This window comes from Geotrypetes seraphini, chromosome 10 (assembly GCF_902459505.1).
Source record: "Geotrypetes seraphini chromosome 10, aGeoSer1.1, whole genome shotgun sequence".
NCBI classification, from domain to species: Eukaryota; Metazoa; Chordata; class Amphibia; order Gymnophiona; family Dermophiidae; genus Geotrypetes; species Geotrypetes seraphini.
In genome coordinates this window covers 127,695,942-127,716,663 of record NC_047093.1, presented here as the reverse complement: position 1 = coordinate 127,716,663, position 20,722 = coordinate 127,695,942, and the positions used below count along the sequence as shown (strand labels likewise).

Here is a 20,722-nt window from a genome sequence, read left to right as displayed (position 1 = left end):
TATAACCAGCACTTAAAGGAGCAATGAAGTGGGGAAGAGACCTGAAGACGTTAAGAGAGCAGGTTCCTAGCCTGTGACCATTGAGAGGCTAGAGTCCATTGAGCATCCATGATATGTAGTTGTGCAAATGGGGTTACATTACCTGTCGATGCCATGTGACCAAACAGTCCCATTAACTGTCAAGCTGTGATGGAGAGTAGAAACATGTTTGCAAAGGTGATGTAGAGTATCTAGTCTCTGTTGAGGGAAGTAAGTTTGAGTCTGAGTTGTATCTAGTCAAGCCCCTATGAATGCTAGAGTCTGGGTCAGTTGGAGGTGGGACTTCAAATCCCTGCAGTGACCACAAATCCCTGCAGGCATATGGTTGAGTTGGTAGCTGATTGGACTGTTTGAGGTGACGACGTCTTTATCAATCAGTCGTCCAGAAAGGGGAACACATGAAAGTTGTAAGACCAGAATGTTGCAGCAACTACAACTAAACATTTTGTGAACACTCTGGGTTTTGATGCTAGCCAAAAGGCAGTACCCTGTTTTGGAGATGATGGTGGTCTATTCGAAAGTGCAGTTACTATCTGTGGTTTGGAAGGATGCTTCTTAAGATCCAGAGAGTAGTCGTTCTTCTCTAGAAGGGGATATAGAGTTCTTAGGGAGAGCATGAATAATTTTTTCCTGACTAAATATTTTTTGATAGCTCAGGAGGTCGAGAATTAGTTGCAGCTCTTGTTTTCTTCGGTATGAGGAAGTACTTGGAGTACAACTCCTGGCTCCCCTGATGAGGAGGTCACTCTTTCACCACACACAAAAAGCCAAGTGTCTACCTAGAAATTTTTGATTTCATCGACTTAGAGGCTGATACAGTAAGTAGCTCTGGGTTTGGACTCTGACTACATTTTGACAGGAAGAGCTTGACCCATTTGTCTAATGAATTTGTAAAGGAAAGGCTTTCTGGAGGAGGAGATAGATCTGATAAAAGTCCATATGACTCAGGCTCTAAGTATTCTGGGTCAGAGTAACCTTAAGTGGATAGATCAGAGTCAAATTCTTCTATACCTAGAGATCTAGTAAATCTAATTCTAAAAAAAAAAAAAAAATTACGACACTGTGAGGCATGGTGGCTATCGTGCAGATGAGAGCATCAGGAAGGACTCCTATTTCTCCTCCAATGTCTGTCAGACATTGGGATCTGGAATTACATCAAGGAGATTTGGATATAGTACCCCGAGGCCTTGAAGAGCTTTGCTCAGTTTGGGCCTGTGCAAAAGGAGTCAGTGCAGCAGCCAGTACTGATTGGTTTTGAAGCATGGCTGCTATCTCCTTATGAAGCAGCTCATGAAGTTGGTCCTGAATGGATGGCTGCGGTATCGAGAATATCATTGGTACCACTGGAAATGCAGGATGTCGAGGCATTGGTGACCTTGTGGAGGCACGTCTCAGAGGGACAACACCTGCCCAGATGGTTAGCGAGATTGCTGACGTCGCCTTTTGGCATACATTGACTTACTTGATGCTGGAGGTGTCGATGACATATGGTGAGAAGTATGGCCCATTTACCAGATTGCACCGATATCAAGGAGGCTGATATCAAGTGAGGCCCCGATGATCCTGTATGGCAAGTTGTGGTACTGAGGGAGGTAATGGTACCACTAGTGGTGTAGGACATCAAGATGCTAGTGACCTCAATGTAGAGGTACGCTTCAGAGGAGACACTTACATTACATTAGTGATTTTTATTCCGCCATTACCTTGCGGTTCAAGGCGGATTATACAAGAGGTTATCTGGACATTTCCAGGAGAGTTACAAAGTAGAGCAGGTTACTTTGGGGGGTTACTTCCTGCAGAGATGGAGAGGGAGATGCCGACGTCATTGTTTGGCATACATCGATTTACTTGATGCCGATGACGTATGGAGAGAAGGAGAGGCATGGGAATGCTTTTTAGCCTGTTTAGCAGATGATGTTGGTGCCGAGGAAGCAGATGTCGAATGATGCATTGATGGCGGTATCGTCACCTTGGTTTTAGCCACATGAGACACAGTGGACATCTTGAGGTTGGTGGATCTTGAGGTCCAAAAAGTTCTTCCTGCTGTAAATAGACATCAAGCCTTCAAAGAGTGTTTTTGTAATTTTGAGCAATGAGGGCAATTCAATACTCAGGATCAAGGCACTAAAGACACCAGTTGTGTGGATCAGTGGCTGATATGGCTCTGTTGCACTGAGAACACCTTTTGAAGCCGCTTGAAGGCTCGAACATTGAAGGAAAAAAAACAGCTGATTCAAGATTGAAGGACTCAATTTGTCCTCCGAGGGTCAAGTAAATTAGTGACTGAAAAAGAGACAATGCTTTCGGCCATAAACCTAACTTAAAGAAGGACCAAAGGCCTGAAAAACAGAAGAGAAAAAAATTGAGAAAAACTCCCCAAAAATAAACTACTACAAATGAAAATAAAAGAAAGGAAGAAAGGAAATAAAAAAATACACCAGGAAGGCATAAATTAGAAAAAACACAACGTGACTGGAAAGATTCCAATGACACACATCTTCTTAGCTCCGCAAGGTGACATCAGGCAGGAAGGCACTCATGCATTTGAGGTACAGGCCCATCTTGAGACTTCAAGAGTTAAAGTGATACTACACTTTAGGACTGTCCGTACTGGGCCCTGTGGATGACATTGCCCACATTTGAGAATATGCTGCCTGCTTGTTCTGGGATAATCATAAAATACTCCTAGGGGAATTCTATACAATTGTGCAATGCAGAATTTAGACAGAATTCCCCACCCACACAAAATTATGCAATCATGGCACAGATTTCTTATAGGTGATCAGGAGAGGCAGAAGTGGAAGTTGCTGCAGCTGATATAGTTAACCCCTCTCCAATAATGACTAAAAGATGAGGATGATTAGCTGAACATCGTGGTCTTGTTGTCTCCCCTCCCCCCACTCCATTTTACTCCCTGGGCCTCACATGCATAGGATTTCATATAACCACACTGGCAGTCTGACTCTGGGAAGCAGAGGTGAACGTATCTCCATATTAAGCAGCTTTTTTCCTCTCCCTCCTCTCATTATGTGATCAGATTGGTAATGGGATGTGAAGATGATGATTGGAGCAAATATTATGTGGACAGAGGGCTGGCGGATGAGAAAACAAATAGCTAGGAAATGGAGAGCTAGGCACTTGCTGGGGGCGGAGAGAGAATAGTGGAGAAAAGGAGATTATGTACTTACCCTGGTAAGCTCTTTCTGAATAGATAGCTGAGACATTCTAGACAAGTGGGTTGTGTCCCAATGGCTGCATGCCATATGCAGAAGGAATCCAATCCAGATTTTTTCTGTGACTCTGCTCTACTTCAGTGTGCTCTCTAGCGCCACCTGCAGTTACTACCCAAGCATCGAGAACCACCTTACAAATGTGAAGTAGAGACAGCTAGGGCAATGAAGTCCATAAACAATTGTTCTGCTCAAGAATTAACATGAGAACATTAACAGTAAACAGGTAACAAAATGCATCAGAGGAGCTCAGAAATGCCCCCTGCATAAAACAGTAAATCATATACAGATTCATCCCAGCCAAGGGTTTACTGACATCCAAGAAACAACTTTGAGAAGTAGAAATAGATAGTAGGCAGGTGCAGGAAGGACAGGGCAGGAGTCTAGAATGTCTCATCTTACCTACTGGAAAAGAACTTACCAGGGTAAGTAGATAATTTCCTTTTCCAGTGCAATAGGTGAGAAATTCTAGACAAGTGGGATTACCAAAGCAGTCCCTTAAAGCTAGGGCAGACTAACTGTGCCGGACCTCAAAATTGAGAACACAAAGGCAGAGTCCTGTCTCACCACCACATCCACTCTGGAAAACTTGGCAAACGTGTGCAAGGAGGACCACGTTGCTCTCCTCAGGGGAGACCGCACTAGCTACCCACAAAGAAGTCATAGTCCTAGCAGAATGTGCCTTAACTGAGATTGTGTCCTGGACAGAATGTAAACTGACAAAATGGCCATATGGATCTAACTGGATATCGTGGTCTTGGAAGCAGCTCCACTTGACAGAATGAATCAGCACAAACAAGATGGTCCAAGAGATGAAACTCGTTAGTGACCTCCAGACAGCGAAGGAGCACCTGTGTACATCAAGCTTCCTCAAAATGCAATCCTCCGTAGGTTGCAAAACAGGCAAACGCACTTCCTGAACATGGAAAGCCGAAGTCACCTTCGGCAGGAGAGAAGGAACCCTGTGCAAGGATAGACCAGACAACGAAAAATGGAAGAGCGGCTCTCTACAAGAGTGAGCTTGAAGTTCTAAGACGTCTCCTGGATGTAATAGCGACCAGAAAGATATTCTTGAGAGACAAGGCCAAGAGGGAAGCATCCCGAATAGGCTCAAAGTGAGCTAAGGTAAGGCCAGACAGCACCAGGTTGAGGTCCCGCAAAGGGACTGGTGGTTTTAATCGGCAGTTCAATGCAAAAAGCTCCTTTCAGAAACTGGTAATTGCAGGGTGATATGCCAAAGACTAATGATGGTCCCGGGCTCTGAAACAAGAGAGCCTAGCTACTTGGACTTGAAGGGATGCCACACCGAGGCCTTTATCTAGACCAGCCATAAGAAAGGCGAAAAGCACCAAAATCAGAGGGGAATATGGCTCCATCTGTTCCTGGTCACAGCAAACCCTGAAAAGTCTTCCATGCCTGAACAGTCTTAATGCCCAAAGCAGCTATATCAAAAAGCCTCTGGATGATAACATCCACCCAGCAGTCCTGCATATCCTTAAGCACCATATCACCTGCACTGGGAAGAGGTGCGTCCAGTCACTTGCACAACCAAATAATCCACCCAAGGCTGACCCAGAAGCTGCTGGCACTCCTGTGCCAATGGATTAAAGCGAGACATGATCCACACTATCTTAAGCACTCCATCCAGAGAGGCAAAAATATCTGGAAAAGTTCTGAGAGGCTGCTCGTGTAGTCAGGAAAGCAAAGATGCAAATAGAAGAAAAAAAATAGCTGACACGGTAAAATGGGGAGACGGTGACGGGTCAAAAGCGTGCGAGGACAAAGGCACGCCAACAACAGAGCGCGGACAACTGAGCGCAGGGCTTAATCGCGCTGAAGAAAACCCGTATTTTAAAGGGCTCTGACGGGGGGAACCCCCCACTCTACTTAATAGGGATCGCGCTGCCTCACGCTGCCATGTTGGAGGGGTGTAACCCCCCACATTATACTGAAAACCTAACTTTTTCTCTAAAAAACAGGGAAAAAGTTAAGTTTCCAGTATAATGAGGGGGGTTGCAACCCCCCAAACCCCCCACAACGCCAGCGCGATCTCTATTAAGTAAAGTGTGTGGGGGGGGGGGGTTCCCCACCAACACCCCCCGTCGGAGCCCTTTAAAATACGGTTTTTCTTCGGCGCGATGAAGTCCTGTGCTCACTTGTCCGCGCTTGGTTGTTGGCGCGCCTTTGTCCTCGCGCACTTTAGACTATGAACCGGGGAGACAATACATTTTTTAATGTTTATAATGTTTATTCGTTTTTACAACTTACATCAAGTGTAACAAGAAATAACATTTGAATTGGAAAACATCACTTGATTTGCTTTAATATCATCTGAAAATCATAAAATTTAACCATTCTTCCCCTCCCTATCACATCAAAAATATTCATTATATTATACAATATACATTTTAATAAAATATCAAAATATACCATCCCTCCCACCCTCTCATTTCAATTATTAAGGATATATTAGTGATAGGAAGAAGTGCAAAAGTGGCACTGTGAGACTCAAAGGTGAAGGGGAGGAATATGTAGAAGCTGATAAAGAAAAGACTGAATTGCTTAACAAATATTTTTATTCTGTGTTCACGTCTGAAGCGCCGGGAGTGGGACCGCAGAAGACAAACATGAATAGGGATGGAGGACTAATAGACCCTGATCGATTTTCAGAGGGCTGTGTTCATGAGGAGCTACCTAAAATAATGGTAGGCAAAGTGATAGGGACAGATGGTGTACATCCAAGGGTGCAGAAGGAACTTAGGGAAGTTCTGGTGGCTCCACTGACTAACCTTTTCAACAAGGCTCTGGAGTCGGGAATGGTACCGAAGGACTGGAGAAGGGCGGATATGGTCCCTCTCCACAAAAGTGAAGTAAGGAAGAAGTAGGAAATTACAGGCCGGTAAGTTTGACGTCTGTGGTAAGTAAATTACCGGTAATGGAAACACTTAAAACAGAAAATGGTGAAGTCTCTGGAATCCTGTGGATTACAGGACCGGAGGCAACATGGATTCACTAGAGGTAGGTCTTGTCAGACAAATCTGATCAATTTCTTTGATTGGGTGACCAGAGAATTGGATAGAGGATGTGCGCTAGATGTGGTGTATTTAGATTTTAGCAGAGACTTTTACGGTGTTCCACACATATGTCTAATAAATAAACTGAGTACCCTTGGGATGGGTCCCAAAGTGACAGGCTGGGTCAGGAACTAGAGAGTTTCGCGGGGACAGGAATCCCACCCGTCCCCGACAAAAATCCCACCCGGCCCTGCGAGGAATCCCTCCATCCCTATAAACTTCAGAAATAGTTATTTCATTTAATTATGCTACTGAATTAAAGGCTCTGGTAGAGACCCATTTACAAATAAGCAAAGACACTTTATTAATTTGGAAATATTAATTGGGAAGAATACATACTTTGTAAACGGGTTTCTAACAGAGCCTCTAATGTAAATATACAATAGAAATACTCAGCTGATGAGGACCCCCAAGCTTTCAGCTGAGGACTTCCTCTGCAGTTGGCTAGAGATCCCTTTTGCCATGCTTGGCAGGCAGCAGTAGCGTCCCCGAGTCACAGATGCTGGCACCTCAGTGGCTCATGCATGCTGCCAGCGACTGCTGCGCTTGGTGGAGGGGAGTTCTGGCCGTCTCTAGAGAGGTCCTCTGCTGGCGGTGCTTGGGGAATCCCCACCAACCACTGTAGAAATAAAACCAGAAATGCATTTCCTTTTCTTTTGAATACAATACAATACATCTGCTAGATACATTTCCCAAAGCTAATATATTTTATTCAATAAATTCTGTTTTTTACCTTTGTTGTCTGGAAACTTATTTTTCCATAAAGTTGGTCCCAGTTTCTTTTTTCCGCTTTCCCATCTTCTGTAAATTCTTCTCTTGCTTTCCATCGATTCCTCCTACCATAGTCCAGCATTTATTCCTTTCTCATCTTTCGCCCCTGCCCACCAGCCCCATGCACATTTCTCATTCTGTTCTAGCACCAGCACCATGCCACATCTCTCCCTCCATTCCTTTCACCACTATGTCCAACTTTCCTCCCTCTTGCATCCCTTTCAATCTGTCCCACTGTTCCCTTTCCACGTTTTTCCCTCTGATCTCTCTCTTCCTTATCATCTGTACCTCCCTCCCTATGACCAAAAATTCTCTTTTTCCATTCCCCGTGTACACGACCATCTCTTTCCCTCTCATTGACACACCTACGCCCAGTTATCACTTTCTATTCCCTCCCCCACCTTAGCATCTCTTTCCCTCCTTTCCTTTCTCCCAGGTTCATGCCCTCTGTGTCCAAAAACGCATTCCCTCCCCCACCTAAGCATCTCTTTCCCTCCCTCCTTCCATCCTCTCTCCTAAGTTCATGCCTTCTGTGTCCTAAAATGCACTCCCCCCCCCCTTTCGTTCAAGTCCAGATAACAGCAGCTCGAGCAGAGAGGCTTGTTTTCTTTTCCTGCCTGCAGCACGCCATGCGCAGCCAACCCGATTTTCCAGTGATGTATTGACAATATGCAGTCACCATCTTGGAATAATTAGCTCAACTTGGAACAGGAGACTGGATCTCTGACATGTATTATACAGATATCAGAAATAAAAGATTAATTTAATGACAGCAAAAACTCTTGATGGTGCATGCATATCACCTGCAGTGAAGGATCAGCAGATTGTCTAGAATGGGCTATTTCATGCCCCCCTCTCCTCTGAGTAGCTCCCAGGAATTAAGCACCTACTTCTTAATGTGATAAACTGATCTCCAATGACAATACAAAGCCTCATACCCCCTATAAGTTATCACATTCAAGCTGAACGTCTTACAGGAAAAAAAAATCCCAGAACTCTTGCTTTCCTACAGCAACTCATCTCTGGAGAGCTGTGGTGCCAGGTGACCACTAGGATTCTAGAGATACAAATAGTAAAGGCTGAGAAGATCTCTAGCTCCTGCGGTGTAGTCACCCTGAAATGACTGAAGCGTGCATTTCTTAGGCCAAGGAGGGTCCGCATTACCAGGCTAGCTGAGTGTCTAGTCACCTGCTTAACCAGGGGAGAGACTAAGCTTTGCGCTGCTACCACTCTCGGTTGCGTCACACAACACATGGCGCAAAATGCTCCAAAGGTACCAAAATTGCGCAATCCTGGCAAGAGTTCACACTAGACGAGACCAAGGACTTAATCCCAAAAGGTTTTAAGGCAAAAATTGTAGTTTTGGAGAAGCAGGGAACTCTTGAAAAAAAGATCACTAAAAATCCAAGTTGGCCGCTGCTAAGAAATTTGCACCAAAATTGTGATATTTTTCACATATAGCAAACTGCAAAATCGGCGATTTTAGGATTTTTCAGGTGGGGGAACACAGAGGGACATGCAGAAACCTAGCTGTGAAATTCAGACCCCCCCCCCCAATTTAACTCACAGGTTGTGACAGCCTTTACTCGCTGTGACCTGTGCTGGAAATGTGCTGTAGCCTGCCTCAGCTCTCTTACAGTAGCTGGAATCAGACCACCACTTCCTCTGTGATGCTGATCTTTGGGTTGCCAGTCAGATTCCAAGTCTGACTGCACCTCCACCTCTGTGGACCAACGGACATGCTCAGGAACGAGCAGAGACACAGAATACAGCCAGCACCCAGTGAGACACTGCTGAGTCTCCTAGGTATGCCCAACAGCCTTCGCCGAACTTCATCCGGCAGTAGGAGAAGGAGGAACGGCCTGAACTCTAACATCTTAGAAGCAGATGCAGGCTGGCTGATAGGTACCACCAGGGATTGGCCTATCAGTTGCAGATCAAAGCCTGTGTGTTCTCCATGCAGGCAGAGCTGAAGAATCGCTCCAAGCACAAGAAGTCCCGAAAAAAGGGAAGAAACACACCAAATAAAATGATAAGGAGAGAGAACACTCCTGCTGGCACACATACAGAAGGGAGAAACTGCAGGTAGAGCTAGAGACCACATCGAAGTAAAGCAGAGTCACAGAAAAAAATTCAGATTGGATTCCTTCTGCATATGGCACGTGGCCATTGGGACACAACCCACTTGTCTAGAACGTCTCACCTACTGTACTGGAAGGAGAGTAATGGGGAAGGAGAAAGTTAGTCAAAACAGAAAGCCATCGTGGAGGACAGAGAACACTGGGGCTGAATCTGCCAGGGGAAAGAGCAGTTGAGAAGAAAGCGAGCTGGAGGATGGTAGAAACTGAAGTGTGATATTGCAAGGTAGCCTGGAGGAGAGAGTAGCCAAGTCAAGCACAAATAAAACACAGAATTCTCAAAAATTTTATATACATTTTCCCGCATACAAAACATGAAATATGTGAGCCAAGGATGTGATCTTCCTTGGGCTGTTGTCAGGAAATAGGACAGTTACAACTTAATGGTGCATGCTGAAAATTATACAAGTATGCATTCTAAGCTTTTTATGTCATTTGCACAAACAGATGGGGAGCATTAACTACTACACCCACCCCCCAACCCCCCAAAAATCAATTGCTCCTCAATTTCAGGACTGTAATTATTTTCATACCCATTCCTTAATAGTCTACTTTATTGTTTTCTTAAAAAGCAAACTGGCCTTCATAGCACATTCTAGAGTAGCCGTGCAAACTGTTAAGGCTGCACATTAACTGCAGTCTGTAAAGCTGTAAAACAGTGACGAGTGCATGAAGACAGAAAAATGTGAACTAAAAGCTGAGAAAATGCAACAGCTCATGCATGTATCGACACTGGAGGTAGTACAATTCTGCTATATAAGCAAACCATCACAATAAAATTAAGAGCAGACATGGGATCTGGCAAAACACTCCAGAGTTCATATTTGGGAAATAATGTTTTTGAAAGGCTGGGAGTCGTTTGGCATCTTGTAAGATGAACCTCACAATCTGCGTAGTAAGAAATAACTTGGTATTTCAAATTGCAGTAGCAATGTGTTTTCCCAGGGCCATTAGGACCAATATCATTGACTGAATGCCAATATGCTTTCTGCTCTAGTAAATCATTCTCCCATTAGCATGAAAAGGAACAAAACTTCAAGGAAATAAGCGTGCCTTGACAATTAACATTTGAAAATCTAATCCAAAATATTAATTGTATAACACTGTGTGTTCAGTTTCTCATATTTTCAATGCCAGGCAGACTTTTGCTTGGAAAGTAAAGGGGCCCTAATGCCTTACTCTATCCATGCAGTAATGGAGAAATCATTGTAGACATTTCTGGCATCACCAGCGAGTCACAGTTCCAAGTCCATCTCTATTGATAAAAACCCATTGCCTGAATTCATCTTGGCAAGACTGGTTTTGAGAAGCAACTTTCCTATCAAAATACCGGGCACATAACCCAGAAAGGGATTTTTCACAAGCACATACTTTGTGGCCGTAAGCTGGGTCCAGGCCCATAGGATTCATCCGATGCGTCTTTGTCTTTCCCGGGCTTCTCCTGGTCCCCAGCTGCCTGCAGACTGGGGAACTCTTGGTGGAAGTAGCTATTTAACTGAATTCCTGGAACAGAACAAACCCGATTCAGAAAAGGAGACTCGCTACAACCAAAACTGTTAAAAAATCACCACACTGCTTTCTAAATCCACAGTCAGTAGTCATAGCCATCCCGCCATTTTAACTTTTAGCATTGCTGTAAGTGGTCATTAACAAATATGCAAGAAATAAACCTTTTCATGTCCTCCTCTAATAAGGAACCAAACAAGCATCAATACTGCAATGCTTCTTTATGACATTCCATAATCTTCCAAATTGACATTCTTGTGATGCTGCTGTGGGTAATCTGATTTCCTAACCTGAAGCTCTTTTCTTACCTTCATGCAGGTTTCTCAACACTATGAAGAACATAAGACAAAACAATCAGTATATCACCACAAAACTAACCTAGGATCTTCGATTTGCTTTCTACATCCATGCACCCTACATATACAACTACCCTCACTCACAATAGTTACGCAGAACAACAGATCCTGAAGTCAATCTGGAAACTGCATTTCTTCTCTAGCTCCCTGCAGACAATGCCTTCCCCTTCCTTTACCCTTGACCCCAGAGCCATAGGAGACCAGCAATGAAGAACTCTCTCCAGGAAATGTTGTTGCCTAGGTCACAGGCAAAAAAGCCTCTTTTTCTACACTAAATCACCTATCTAACCACACATATGGTTGTGTGCAAGAGTTTAGGCACACTAGTCAAACTGTATGTTTCAATGAAACAGACTGGCATCCTCTACAAAAGGTAAACATGACACCTTTCTGCAAATTTTAATGCGTACCGTATATACTCGAATATAAACCGAGATTTTGGGGCCAAAAAAATGGTCCAAAAATGGGGGTCTCGGTTTATATTCGGGCCAGCACTGACCCATCCCCCTCCTGAACCACTTCCTGTGGGAAGGGGAGCAGTTTCCCTGGATCAGACATCCTTCACAATGCACGCCCCAGCCATAAAGATTGTCATCCGTCATCAAGATCACCCATACCGAGATACGGAAAGGAACTCCTCTAGAAAGAGAGAGAGGGAGGATTTAACCACCAGGCTAGTCTGCGACGAGCCTCCGCTGTCCAAGGGAGCCATTGATCCAGCTGATCCCTCTGCGGACACCAACAAGAAAAGAGCGCCTCTTGGAGTGAGCATAAGTAGGTTCTTGCCCAGGTTACGACGTCCATGGTCACAACCATCCACCCCAAGAACAGTCTTGGCTGGCTATAGGAAACGTTTCAAAGCTATGTCAAAGATGGTGTTATGATGTAATGACTGACAGAGCACTCAAAACTTCTGCACCTGCTATGTTTACTCTTATTAATCTGTAAAAAAAAACAACAAAAACCTGCAAACAGTAAAATTTTCTGAATGATGTCATGTTTAACTTTATACCATGTAGAGGTTGTTACAGTTTCTGTGCATCTAGGGATTTACCAAACATACAATTTAACCAGGGATGTCTAAAAACAATTGCATAAAACTGTTTCATACTGGATTTTTGTCTATCTACCCCACCCCTCCCACATATAAAGTATTGCTGTGAAAAAGTATTCCCACACCCTTCTCCTTCTGATGTCCCCTATTACTGCATTTGTGTCACACTGAATGGTTTATGATCTTTAAACAAAATGTAATATTAGACAAAGGGAACCTGAGTAAATACAATAATTTTCAAATCATTCCTTCATAATTCACTTATTTCAGTAACAAAGTTATCCAACACCCAGATGTATGTGAAAAATAACTGTCCCCTTAATCAGCCAATTGACCAAATTTAATTGACAATTAGATTCAGTTGACTGTACGTAACCAGGCCGGCTGAATCTAAACCTCACTAGATACTGAACCTTACCCCGAGTTAAGTAGTCATCACAAAGTTTCTACAAGAATGTTATACCACGATAAAAGGAAATTCCATAAGAGATGAGAAAAAAAGTTGTTGAACTATATGGCTAGAAAGTGTTACAGATCCATTTCTAAAGCTCTAGTGAACCACAGAAAAAGTCATTATCTCCAAAGGGCCCTTTAAGTGGGGCCAGAGCGATAATGAAACTGTATCCCATGACTGCTGAGTTTTAACAGCTGTTCATACCTTCTAAGGTGGATTCTTTGGTGGCACAGGTTACAAAGAGATCTTCTCTGCCTAGTGAAGGGGAAGTGATCCTGAAGGATATGCAGGATCGCAGGGTGGACCTGTCAAAGACAATTTTAGGTGTTGGTTTTGGGCCTTAAAGTGGCGGCTACAGCATCCATTGTGGTGTGAGTCATGAGTAAAGTCTCAACTTACTCAATCTCAGCTCGCAGAATGCCACAGATCAGACAGTACGTGAGAGATTCAGTGTTGAAAGCTACTTTGAGCAGACTTCTTTTAAGGGTCAGATGATCTTTGAAAGGGCCTGGACGACCTGATGACTGGTATGATGGATCGGTGTCCCAAGTCCTTGCCAGACAGTAAACCACGAGGCTCAAGGAGTTCCAGCTGTAGTTTCTTTCGTGGCTATAGGAGGCCAAGTTAAGGGTCTGCGGGGCCTGTGTCCCAACAGGTCCTTTCAAGGATCTAAACCACAGGTGTTAAAGTCAGTCATTGAGGGCCACAACCATTCAGGTTTTCAGGATTTCCCCAAAGAATATGCATGAGATCTATTAGCATACAATGAAAGCAGTGCATACAAATAAATCTCATGCATATTCATTGGGGAAATCCTGAAAACCCAACTGGATTGCGGCCCTCAAGGACCGACTTTGACACCCCTGATTAAACAAAGGTTTAGTAAAACCAGGAGTACTCCAACATCTGGTTCTCATCCAGCAGTTAATTCTAAGGCGTCCCAATGATGCCAGGTAGGCCTCCAAATTTCTCTCAACAGGTGGACTTTTGGAGTTCTGGGAGACCTGGGTGCAGATTTCCAGACCAATGAGTACTGGACATCATATGAGAGGGATACTAGCAAGAGCTCTGTTAGCCCCTCAAGGCAATTTGCCTGAACTCTCCGGCAGGGCAACTGGAGAAGGCTACCAAAGTCAGAGTCACTCTGCACAGACTGTTACAAACTGGAGCTATAAAGCTGGTTCAGGACGCATACTCGGGCTCCAGGAGATACTCCATATACGTTATCATGCCCAAGAAATATTCAGATGATTGGAGACCAATCCTGGATCTCAGTTGTCAATGTGGCCTTAAAAGTGCCCAGATTCCGGATGGTAACAGTAAGGTTGGTGATCGGCTCAGTTATGGCCTTGGATCCGATAGAGGCCTACTGGCACATTCCTACTTTCCAGGAACACAGGAAATTTCCCCAGATCCATGTTCTGAAGAATCATTTTCAGCTCTCTGATGATTCCATTATAATCAGTTTAAGCCACAATAGAGGTGTTTTGAGGCAGATAGAGGCTTTTTGGTGCTAAAAAAAACTCAAACAAAACCCCGTGAGAGCAAAACTAATTTTTCAAAAACCATTAAAATAGGATTTTAGACAACCCCAGAAACCCTTAGTTTTGTTAAATTCAGACCCACCCCAATGTCTCCCATAGACAGTAATGATTTGTATTCACAGAAATGCCATGTGCTGTGCCTGCATTAGCTTCTCACTATAGCTGGAAATGGAAGAGGATTTTCTGCCTCAGACAAGCAAGGGTTGTTCCAGCGGCTTGTCTCTTCGGGCTGCCTTTTATTTGGGGGGGAGGAGGAGACACGCAGCCTACCAGCCAATTGGGTGGTCAATTCAGCTTGTGCTCCAGCACCTGATCTCCGCTTTCATGGGACCTATCCCCAAGCTTCCAACTAATTCTGCAGGCTGGCCAGGTTGCCTCCTGCCTGCAAACCCCAATGTCTGGATCCTTTCCCAGACAGAGCTGTTCCAGAAATACTGGTAACCTCTTAGCACAGGAAAGCCTCGTGAAAAAAATCATTTAACCCAAAAATAAGAAATCCAATGCAGAGCAGATGAAAAGACACCTTCTCAACTCACTTGCAGAAGTTAAGACTGAAGAGGGCACTGCCCAGTGAGACAAGGAGATGGAGCTGAGATAAATGATTGACATCTCCTGCAATCCAACCCGTGGATTGGGGTATAGAACCCATCCGTAAGGAATTGTATGCTGTTTGCACAGGAAAAACCTGTTGTAATATTAAACAAAGGGAACCTGATTAAATGCTTTTTTTAAGTTAAGAAACCATTCAGTGTGACATATGTAATAATAGGGGAAATCAGGAGGGGATAAATACTTTTTCAATATCACTATCATCTTCTATTTCTTGATTCTAAAGTCGTCTGTCTAGTACTTCCTGGGAACATGCCCACTCTGTGCATTAATATTTTACTTCTTAAATTTCTGGGTGGCAGGATGCATTATATTACCATTCTTTTTACCATTTCTATTCCTAAACCCAATGCTCAGTCATTCTATATATATATATAAGCAGCATTATATATATATAAGCTGATCATGTACTATATTCATAAAGGTGTGAATGGCTAAACTTCCAAATTTTTACACTAAATTTGAGAGAAATTAAATAGAAATCTCAATAAAGAGGGAGCTTCAAAGTTTAAAAGGAGAATTAGATCTTACCTGCTAATTTTCTTTCCTCAAGTCCCTTCAGACTGGTCCAGATGAATGGGTAAGAACTTTCCTGCCAGCAGATGAAGACCGAAAACCACTGTGATATTACCTTAAAATAGTCCAATGCAGCCCTGAACCAGCCAGTATTTCTACTGACAAAAGAAAAAAAACCACATACACAAAAAATGAACACCCCCTTAACCCCCCCCCAAAAAAAAAAAAACCCCAACCCTTGGTGGCAAGAAACAACAAAATTAAAATCATTCCAACATGAATAATCTTGTTCCTTCAAGGATCAGAAGCCTTCAGTGAGTTGCAACTATTTTTCCAATGATCTCTCTTCTATACCTATTTAGGACCCATCTGTGAGGCAAATAGCAGAATTTCTCACTAATACAGGACTGGTCTGGAGGGATTTAAGGAAAGAAAGTTAGTAATTTCTCCTCCTGCATCATTCCTCCAGACCAATCCAGATAAGAGTAAGTACCAAAACAGTACTCAACAAGGGTGAAATGCAGCCAATTCTGCCGACAACACCCTTGCTCCAAAGGCTGCATCCTACCTAGTCTGGATATCCAGTCTATAGTGATGAGTAAATGAATTCAAGGATGATCACACAGTTATTCTGCAAATATCTTGTAGAGGAATCAACTAATGCTCTGTCCACAATGCTAACTCACTCAGACTGCAACTTTCAACTGCAGGTATGCTCAAACTGTTGCCTCCTTGAGCTATTGAGATACTGTAGCTTTGGAGGTCACTTATCCCTTCCTCATGCCGCCAAACTCTGAATACCTATCAGGATGACAAAACTCTGGCTTTACACACACTGGAAGCATGATAAGAGTGGTTAATGTGAAAGGGAAATCACCTTGCCAGAAAGAATGGAACAGGATACAAAAACATTCTTCTCTTGGGATATTACAAGAAAGGGCTCCCAACAGGAAAAGACTGAAATGCTAAGATCCTCTTTATCAACAGAAACACCAATTTAAGTGCGAGATCTTTCACATTGTCGCCTGCTTAAGAGATTCAATGCAGACAAAATCAGGTTCAAATTCCAGTGATGAACTACCCTTCTCAATCATGAGAAGTCAGGATGAAGCAGTGAGGGAATAACCTGTATGTTTCTCTTAAAACATGCCATTACTGCTAGGTGCACTCATAGGGAGACTAGGGTTAACCTTTTGTCCAGACCATCCTGCTAAAACCCTTGGATCCAACTGACCCATGACTGAAGCTGGTTGACCTTAGTTAGTTAGGTGGCGTGCTCAAGTCCTAGACAGAATTGAGACAGCTCCTGCATCTGGTAAGGTCTGGCACACCAGATCCTCCAACACAGGTAACAGAAGGGGGGACCTTCTCATTCAACCTCATGAGACATCCTGCACTATGACCTCAGTCGCCAATTTAGTACTAATGGGAACTATGAACTCTTAGTTCCTCTTCACTCTCTAGATTGTTTGACCTATCAACCACCATGTCAAACACATACAGGAGATCATTTCATGGCCATTTTTGCTCTAGCTCAAGGGTAGGCAATTCCGGTCCTCGAAAGCCACAGGCAGGTCAGGTTTTGAGAATATCCACAATAAATTTGCATCTCAAGGAGGCAGTGCATGCAAATCCATCTCATATATATTCATTGTGGAAATCCTGAAAACCTGACCTGCCTGTGGGCTTTCGAGGACCAGAATTGCCTACCCCTGCTCTAGCTCATTATTCCTGTGGATCATTGCTCCTTTCTGTGAATGAAGAACTTGATAGACTTGGCAGTGTTAGCCATCACCATAAGCTCCATCACTGGATTGCCCCACTAGTGCACTAAGCAGCGAACGACTTCTTGCAACAATGCCTATTCTCAGGGATCTAGCCAGTATCTGTCCACTACTGGATTTAGCTAATTTCTGCTAAGAAAATCTGCTTCCAAATTGCCGTCTCCTGCTATATGGCTATGATTATCTTTATTTGATGCACCACCTTTCCTCAACAGATATCAAGGCCATTTACAATACAATGAATTGTAAGCAGGTAATTAAGTAATTTCCCTATCTGTCCCAGAGGGCTCACTAACTATGGTACCAGAGGCAATAGAGGGTTAAGTGACTTATCCAAGATCACAAGGAGCAGCACTGGGACTGAACTCACAACCTCAGAGTGCTGAGGCAGCAGCTCTAACCAATCCACTCATTTCAGAAGTACTGCCCTCTCTAACACCTAATGTCTCTTTGTCCTAACCTGTTGGTTTACAAAGGCTAATGCTGTTGCAATGCTACACAACACTCTCACCATCTTGCCCTGGATCAGTGGAAGGAATGCAAGGAGGGTTAAAGTAGACGGCTCTCATCTTGAAGACGTCTGTCCACGAAATCTCCTGCACCATCCAGTGACTCTGCTCCACTAAACCCTAACAATGTGTTCCCTAAGAAGACAGCCTGGTGATTTATGACCCAGTCCAGGGTCTCCAGATCCAGGCCTCACAGTACGTTGTCTCTGTACATCCACTATGCTAGATTGTATCTTACCACCCCCAGCAGGGGCAGTGGGATCATCAGACTATCCTTCCGGGGAACCTGCCAGTCTAAGAAACTTGCCCATAATGGCTGCATGTGTACCCTTGCCCAAGGAACAAATGTGATTGTGGCTGCACTCTCCCTTCCAGAAGGAATACCTTGCTGAGAAGTGTGTTGAGGTGAGCATCCAAATATTTCAAAAACTCCAGGACAGCACCAACTTGCTCTTTCCCAGATTTACCACCCAACCAAAGTCCTACAAAAATAAAATCACCCCGTCGCTAAAATTGTCTATAGTATCTGAAGATTGGAGAATGGCCAATGTTGTGTTGATTTTTAAAAGGGGCTCCGCTAAAATTGTCTATAGTATCTGAAGATTGGAGAATGGCCAATGTTGTGTTGATTTTTAAAAGGGGCTCCAGAGGAGATTTGGGAAATTACAGACCAGTAATCCTGATTTTAGTGACAGGCAAAATAATGGAAACAATTGTAAAAAATAAAATTGTAGAACACAGACAAGCATGATTTAATGTGACAGAGTCAGCATGGATTCAGCCAAGAAAGGCCTTGCCTCTCCAATTTGTTTGACTTCTTTGAAGGTATGAATAAACATGTGGATAAGAGTGAGCTGGATGATGTAGTGTACCTAGATTTTCAGAAAGCTTTTGACAAAGTTCTTCTTGAGAGGTTCCCAAGAAAATTAAAGAATCATGGGATAGGAGGCAATATTCAGTTGTTGATTTGGAATTGGTTATCAGACAGAAAACAGAGGGTAGAGTTAAATGGCCATTTTTCTCAATGGAGGAGGGTAAGTAGTAGAGTGCCACAGGGATCTGTACTGGGACTGGTGCTATTTAAGATATTTATAAAAGATATGGAAATTGGAACGACAAGCGAGGATTAAATTTGCAGTTGATACTAAACTGTTTAAAGTTGTTAAAAACGCATGCGGTCTGTGAAAAATTACAGGCAGACTTTAGAAAATTGGAAGACTGGGCATCCAAATGTCAGATGAAATTTTTATTTGTGTTTTAAAAGCTTTCTTTTATTAAGGCTGTACACCGCTTAGAAATTTGAATTAGCGGTATAAAAAATGTTTTAATAAACTTGAATGTGGACAAATGCAAAGTGATGCACATTGGGAAGAATAACCCAAATCATAGTTACCAGATGCTAGGGTTCACCTTAGGGGAGGAGTGGCGGGGAGGCAGTACACAGGAAGAGATCTAGGTTTCATTGTGACAATATGCCAAAACCTTCCGTCCAATATGCAACAGCTTATTAACTTCAGACCATCCCCAAATACCTTTGCGTCATCCTCTCTTGCCACTGGAAAGGACTGGCCTCTTGTACAAAACTTACTCTTCTGAAAACCACTAATCCTGCCCATGTGGTATTTCCTAGCATCTCTAGATCAACCTCTTGAAGCTACTATCTAAGATGAAAAACCAGGCCAATCCTTTGGAAGCCTGGGGCCTTTTAATTTCCCTGAATATTTACCAGCTTTTCCAAGTCCTCTCCAAACAGCTTGACTGTTAGGCAATTCACTATGACAAGTCTTCGAAGCCTCATCCATTGACTGACTCCTTAGCCACAAGGGATGACTCACCGCCACAGAAATGTTCTTCTCAAAGGACCTAAGATTGTACTTGATAGTCACCAAAAAAGTAGCCCCCATCTCAAAATTCATGATTTCAGCAGCCACATCCAAGGAATCCTGGCCAGGGTTATAATAGCAACTGCTCTGGCCATAAAAACCAAACTACCATTACTACTTACCATTTCTATAAAATACACATACACAGCGCTACATCACAACACAGAGACAGTCCCTGCTCAAAAGAGCTTACAAATCTAGTCAAGACAAACTGGACAAGAAGGTGCATAAATACACAGTGCTCAGGTGGGGGAATTACAGAGGGAATGAGAAGACACATATTGGTGCTTAGCAGATGGGTTGGAGTTTGGAATTGGAGTGTCTACCTTCGGGAGGTGGAACTTTTCCTTCTCTTGCAGTGGCAGTTGTCACAACTGTGCCATGGACCTGCTGACTAAGTCTCCAATTCAGCAACTACCATTCTTTGTTACCATTTCCAAAAATACTGGGCACATAGGAAAGGTCTTAGCTGATTTCCGAACTTCCACTAGGAGTCTGTCAGTTCTCACCCAACAACTAATTCCAGCATCCACAAAATTAGATAAGGGAGCTCATTACATCAGAAAATCTGAACTGTGGCATCTTTTCTAGGAGCACCTCTGCTTCTACTTCCAAAAGACTTTCCTAGCATCCAAGACCTCCTCTCCACAAGAGACAATGAGCCTGAAGACTCAAAGACTTCTTTATCTTCCAATTCTAGGTTCTGAGGCAGCTTAGTTTTCTTGGTCTCAGGCCCTAAAGCTTTCCCCGTCTACCTGCTGGGATTCCCTTCTTTAAACAGAATACCTTATGCAGAAACAAAACAAACTTAGGGGAGAATGAAACGCCCCCACAAAAAAAAATTCCTAGAAGACACTTCCATCACTGAATACGTTAAGGAAAGCACTGGATCCTCTTGCTGCGCCAGAGCTCCCTTCTAATGTGTCAGATATTTCGGCCAAAACAGAGTCATTTTGGCAATCAAACCTAGATGCTGATGCCTCTACAGCAGGCTCTTTCACTTGCTGCAGTCTCTTGGCAACTCCCCACTGCACCCAGAAGGTCCAGGAAACATCCCAGGAGCACACAACTCTCCTGCTTGCTGCACATTCAGCAAAGACTGCCTATGAGCACAACTAGCCTCATACTGTTGGCCACATGAAGAAATGTGCTATACCTTGTGGGCTCAATAGTGAGGCTATCCTGCTACTACTGCCCAAATTCCCTACTGGAGCCTTGGCCTTCCAGTCCCTTCAAGTCAGACAACTCCTATTTA

General features: G+C 43.5%; 1 protein-coding gene across 8 annotated transcripts in view; it reads right to left on the bottom strand.

The window, feature by feature from the left end:
• PRRC2C (proline rich coiled-coil 2C) overlaps positions 1–20,722 on the bottom strand; it is a 179,741-nt gene that overhangs the window by 118,846 nt on the left and 40,173 nt on the right. For 6 of the 8 annotated variants that reach the window (XM_033960038.1, XM_033960041.1, XM_033960042.1 and 3 more), the window contains exon 5: positions 10,624–10,755. The exons of the other annotated variants lie outside the window; for them this stretch is intronic. In XM_033960038.1, the coding sequence (XP_033815929.1) occupies positions 10,624–10,755 (132 nt within the window). The remainder of the gene's footprint in view (positions 1–10,623; positions 10,756–20,722) is intronic. 8 annotated transcript variants of the gene reach the window in all.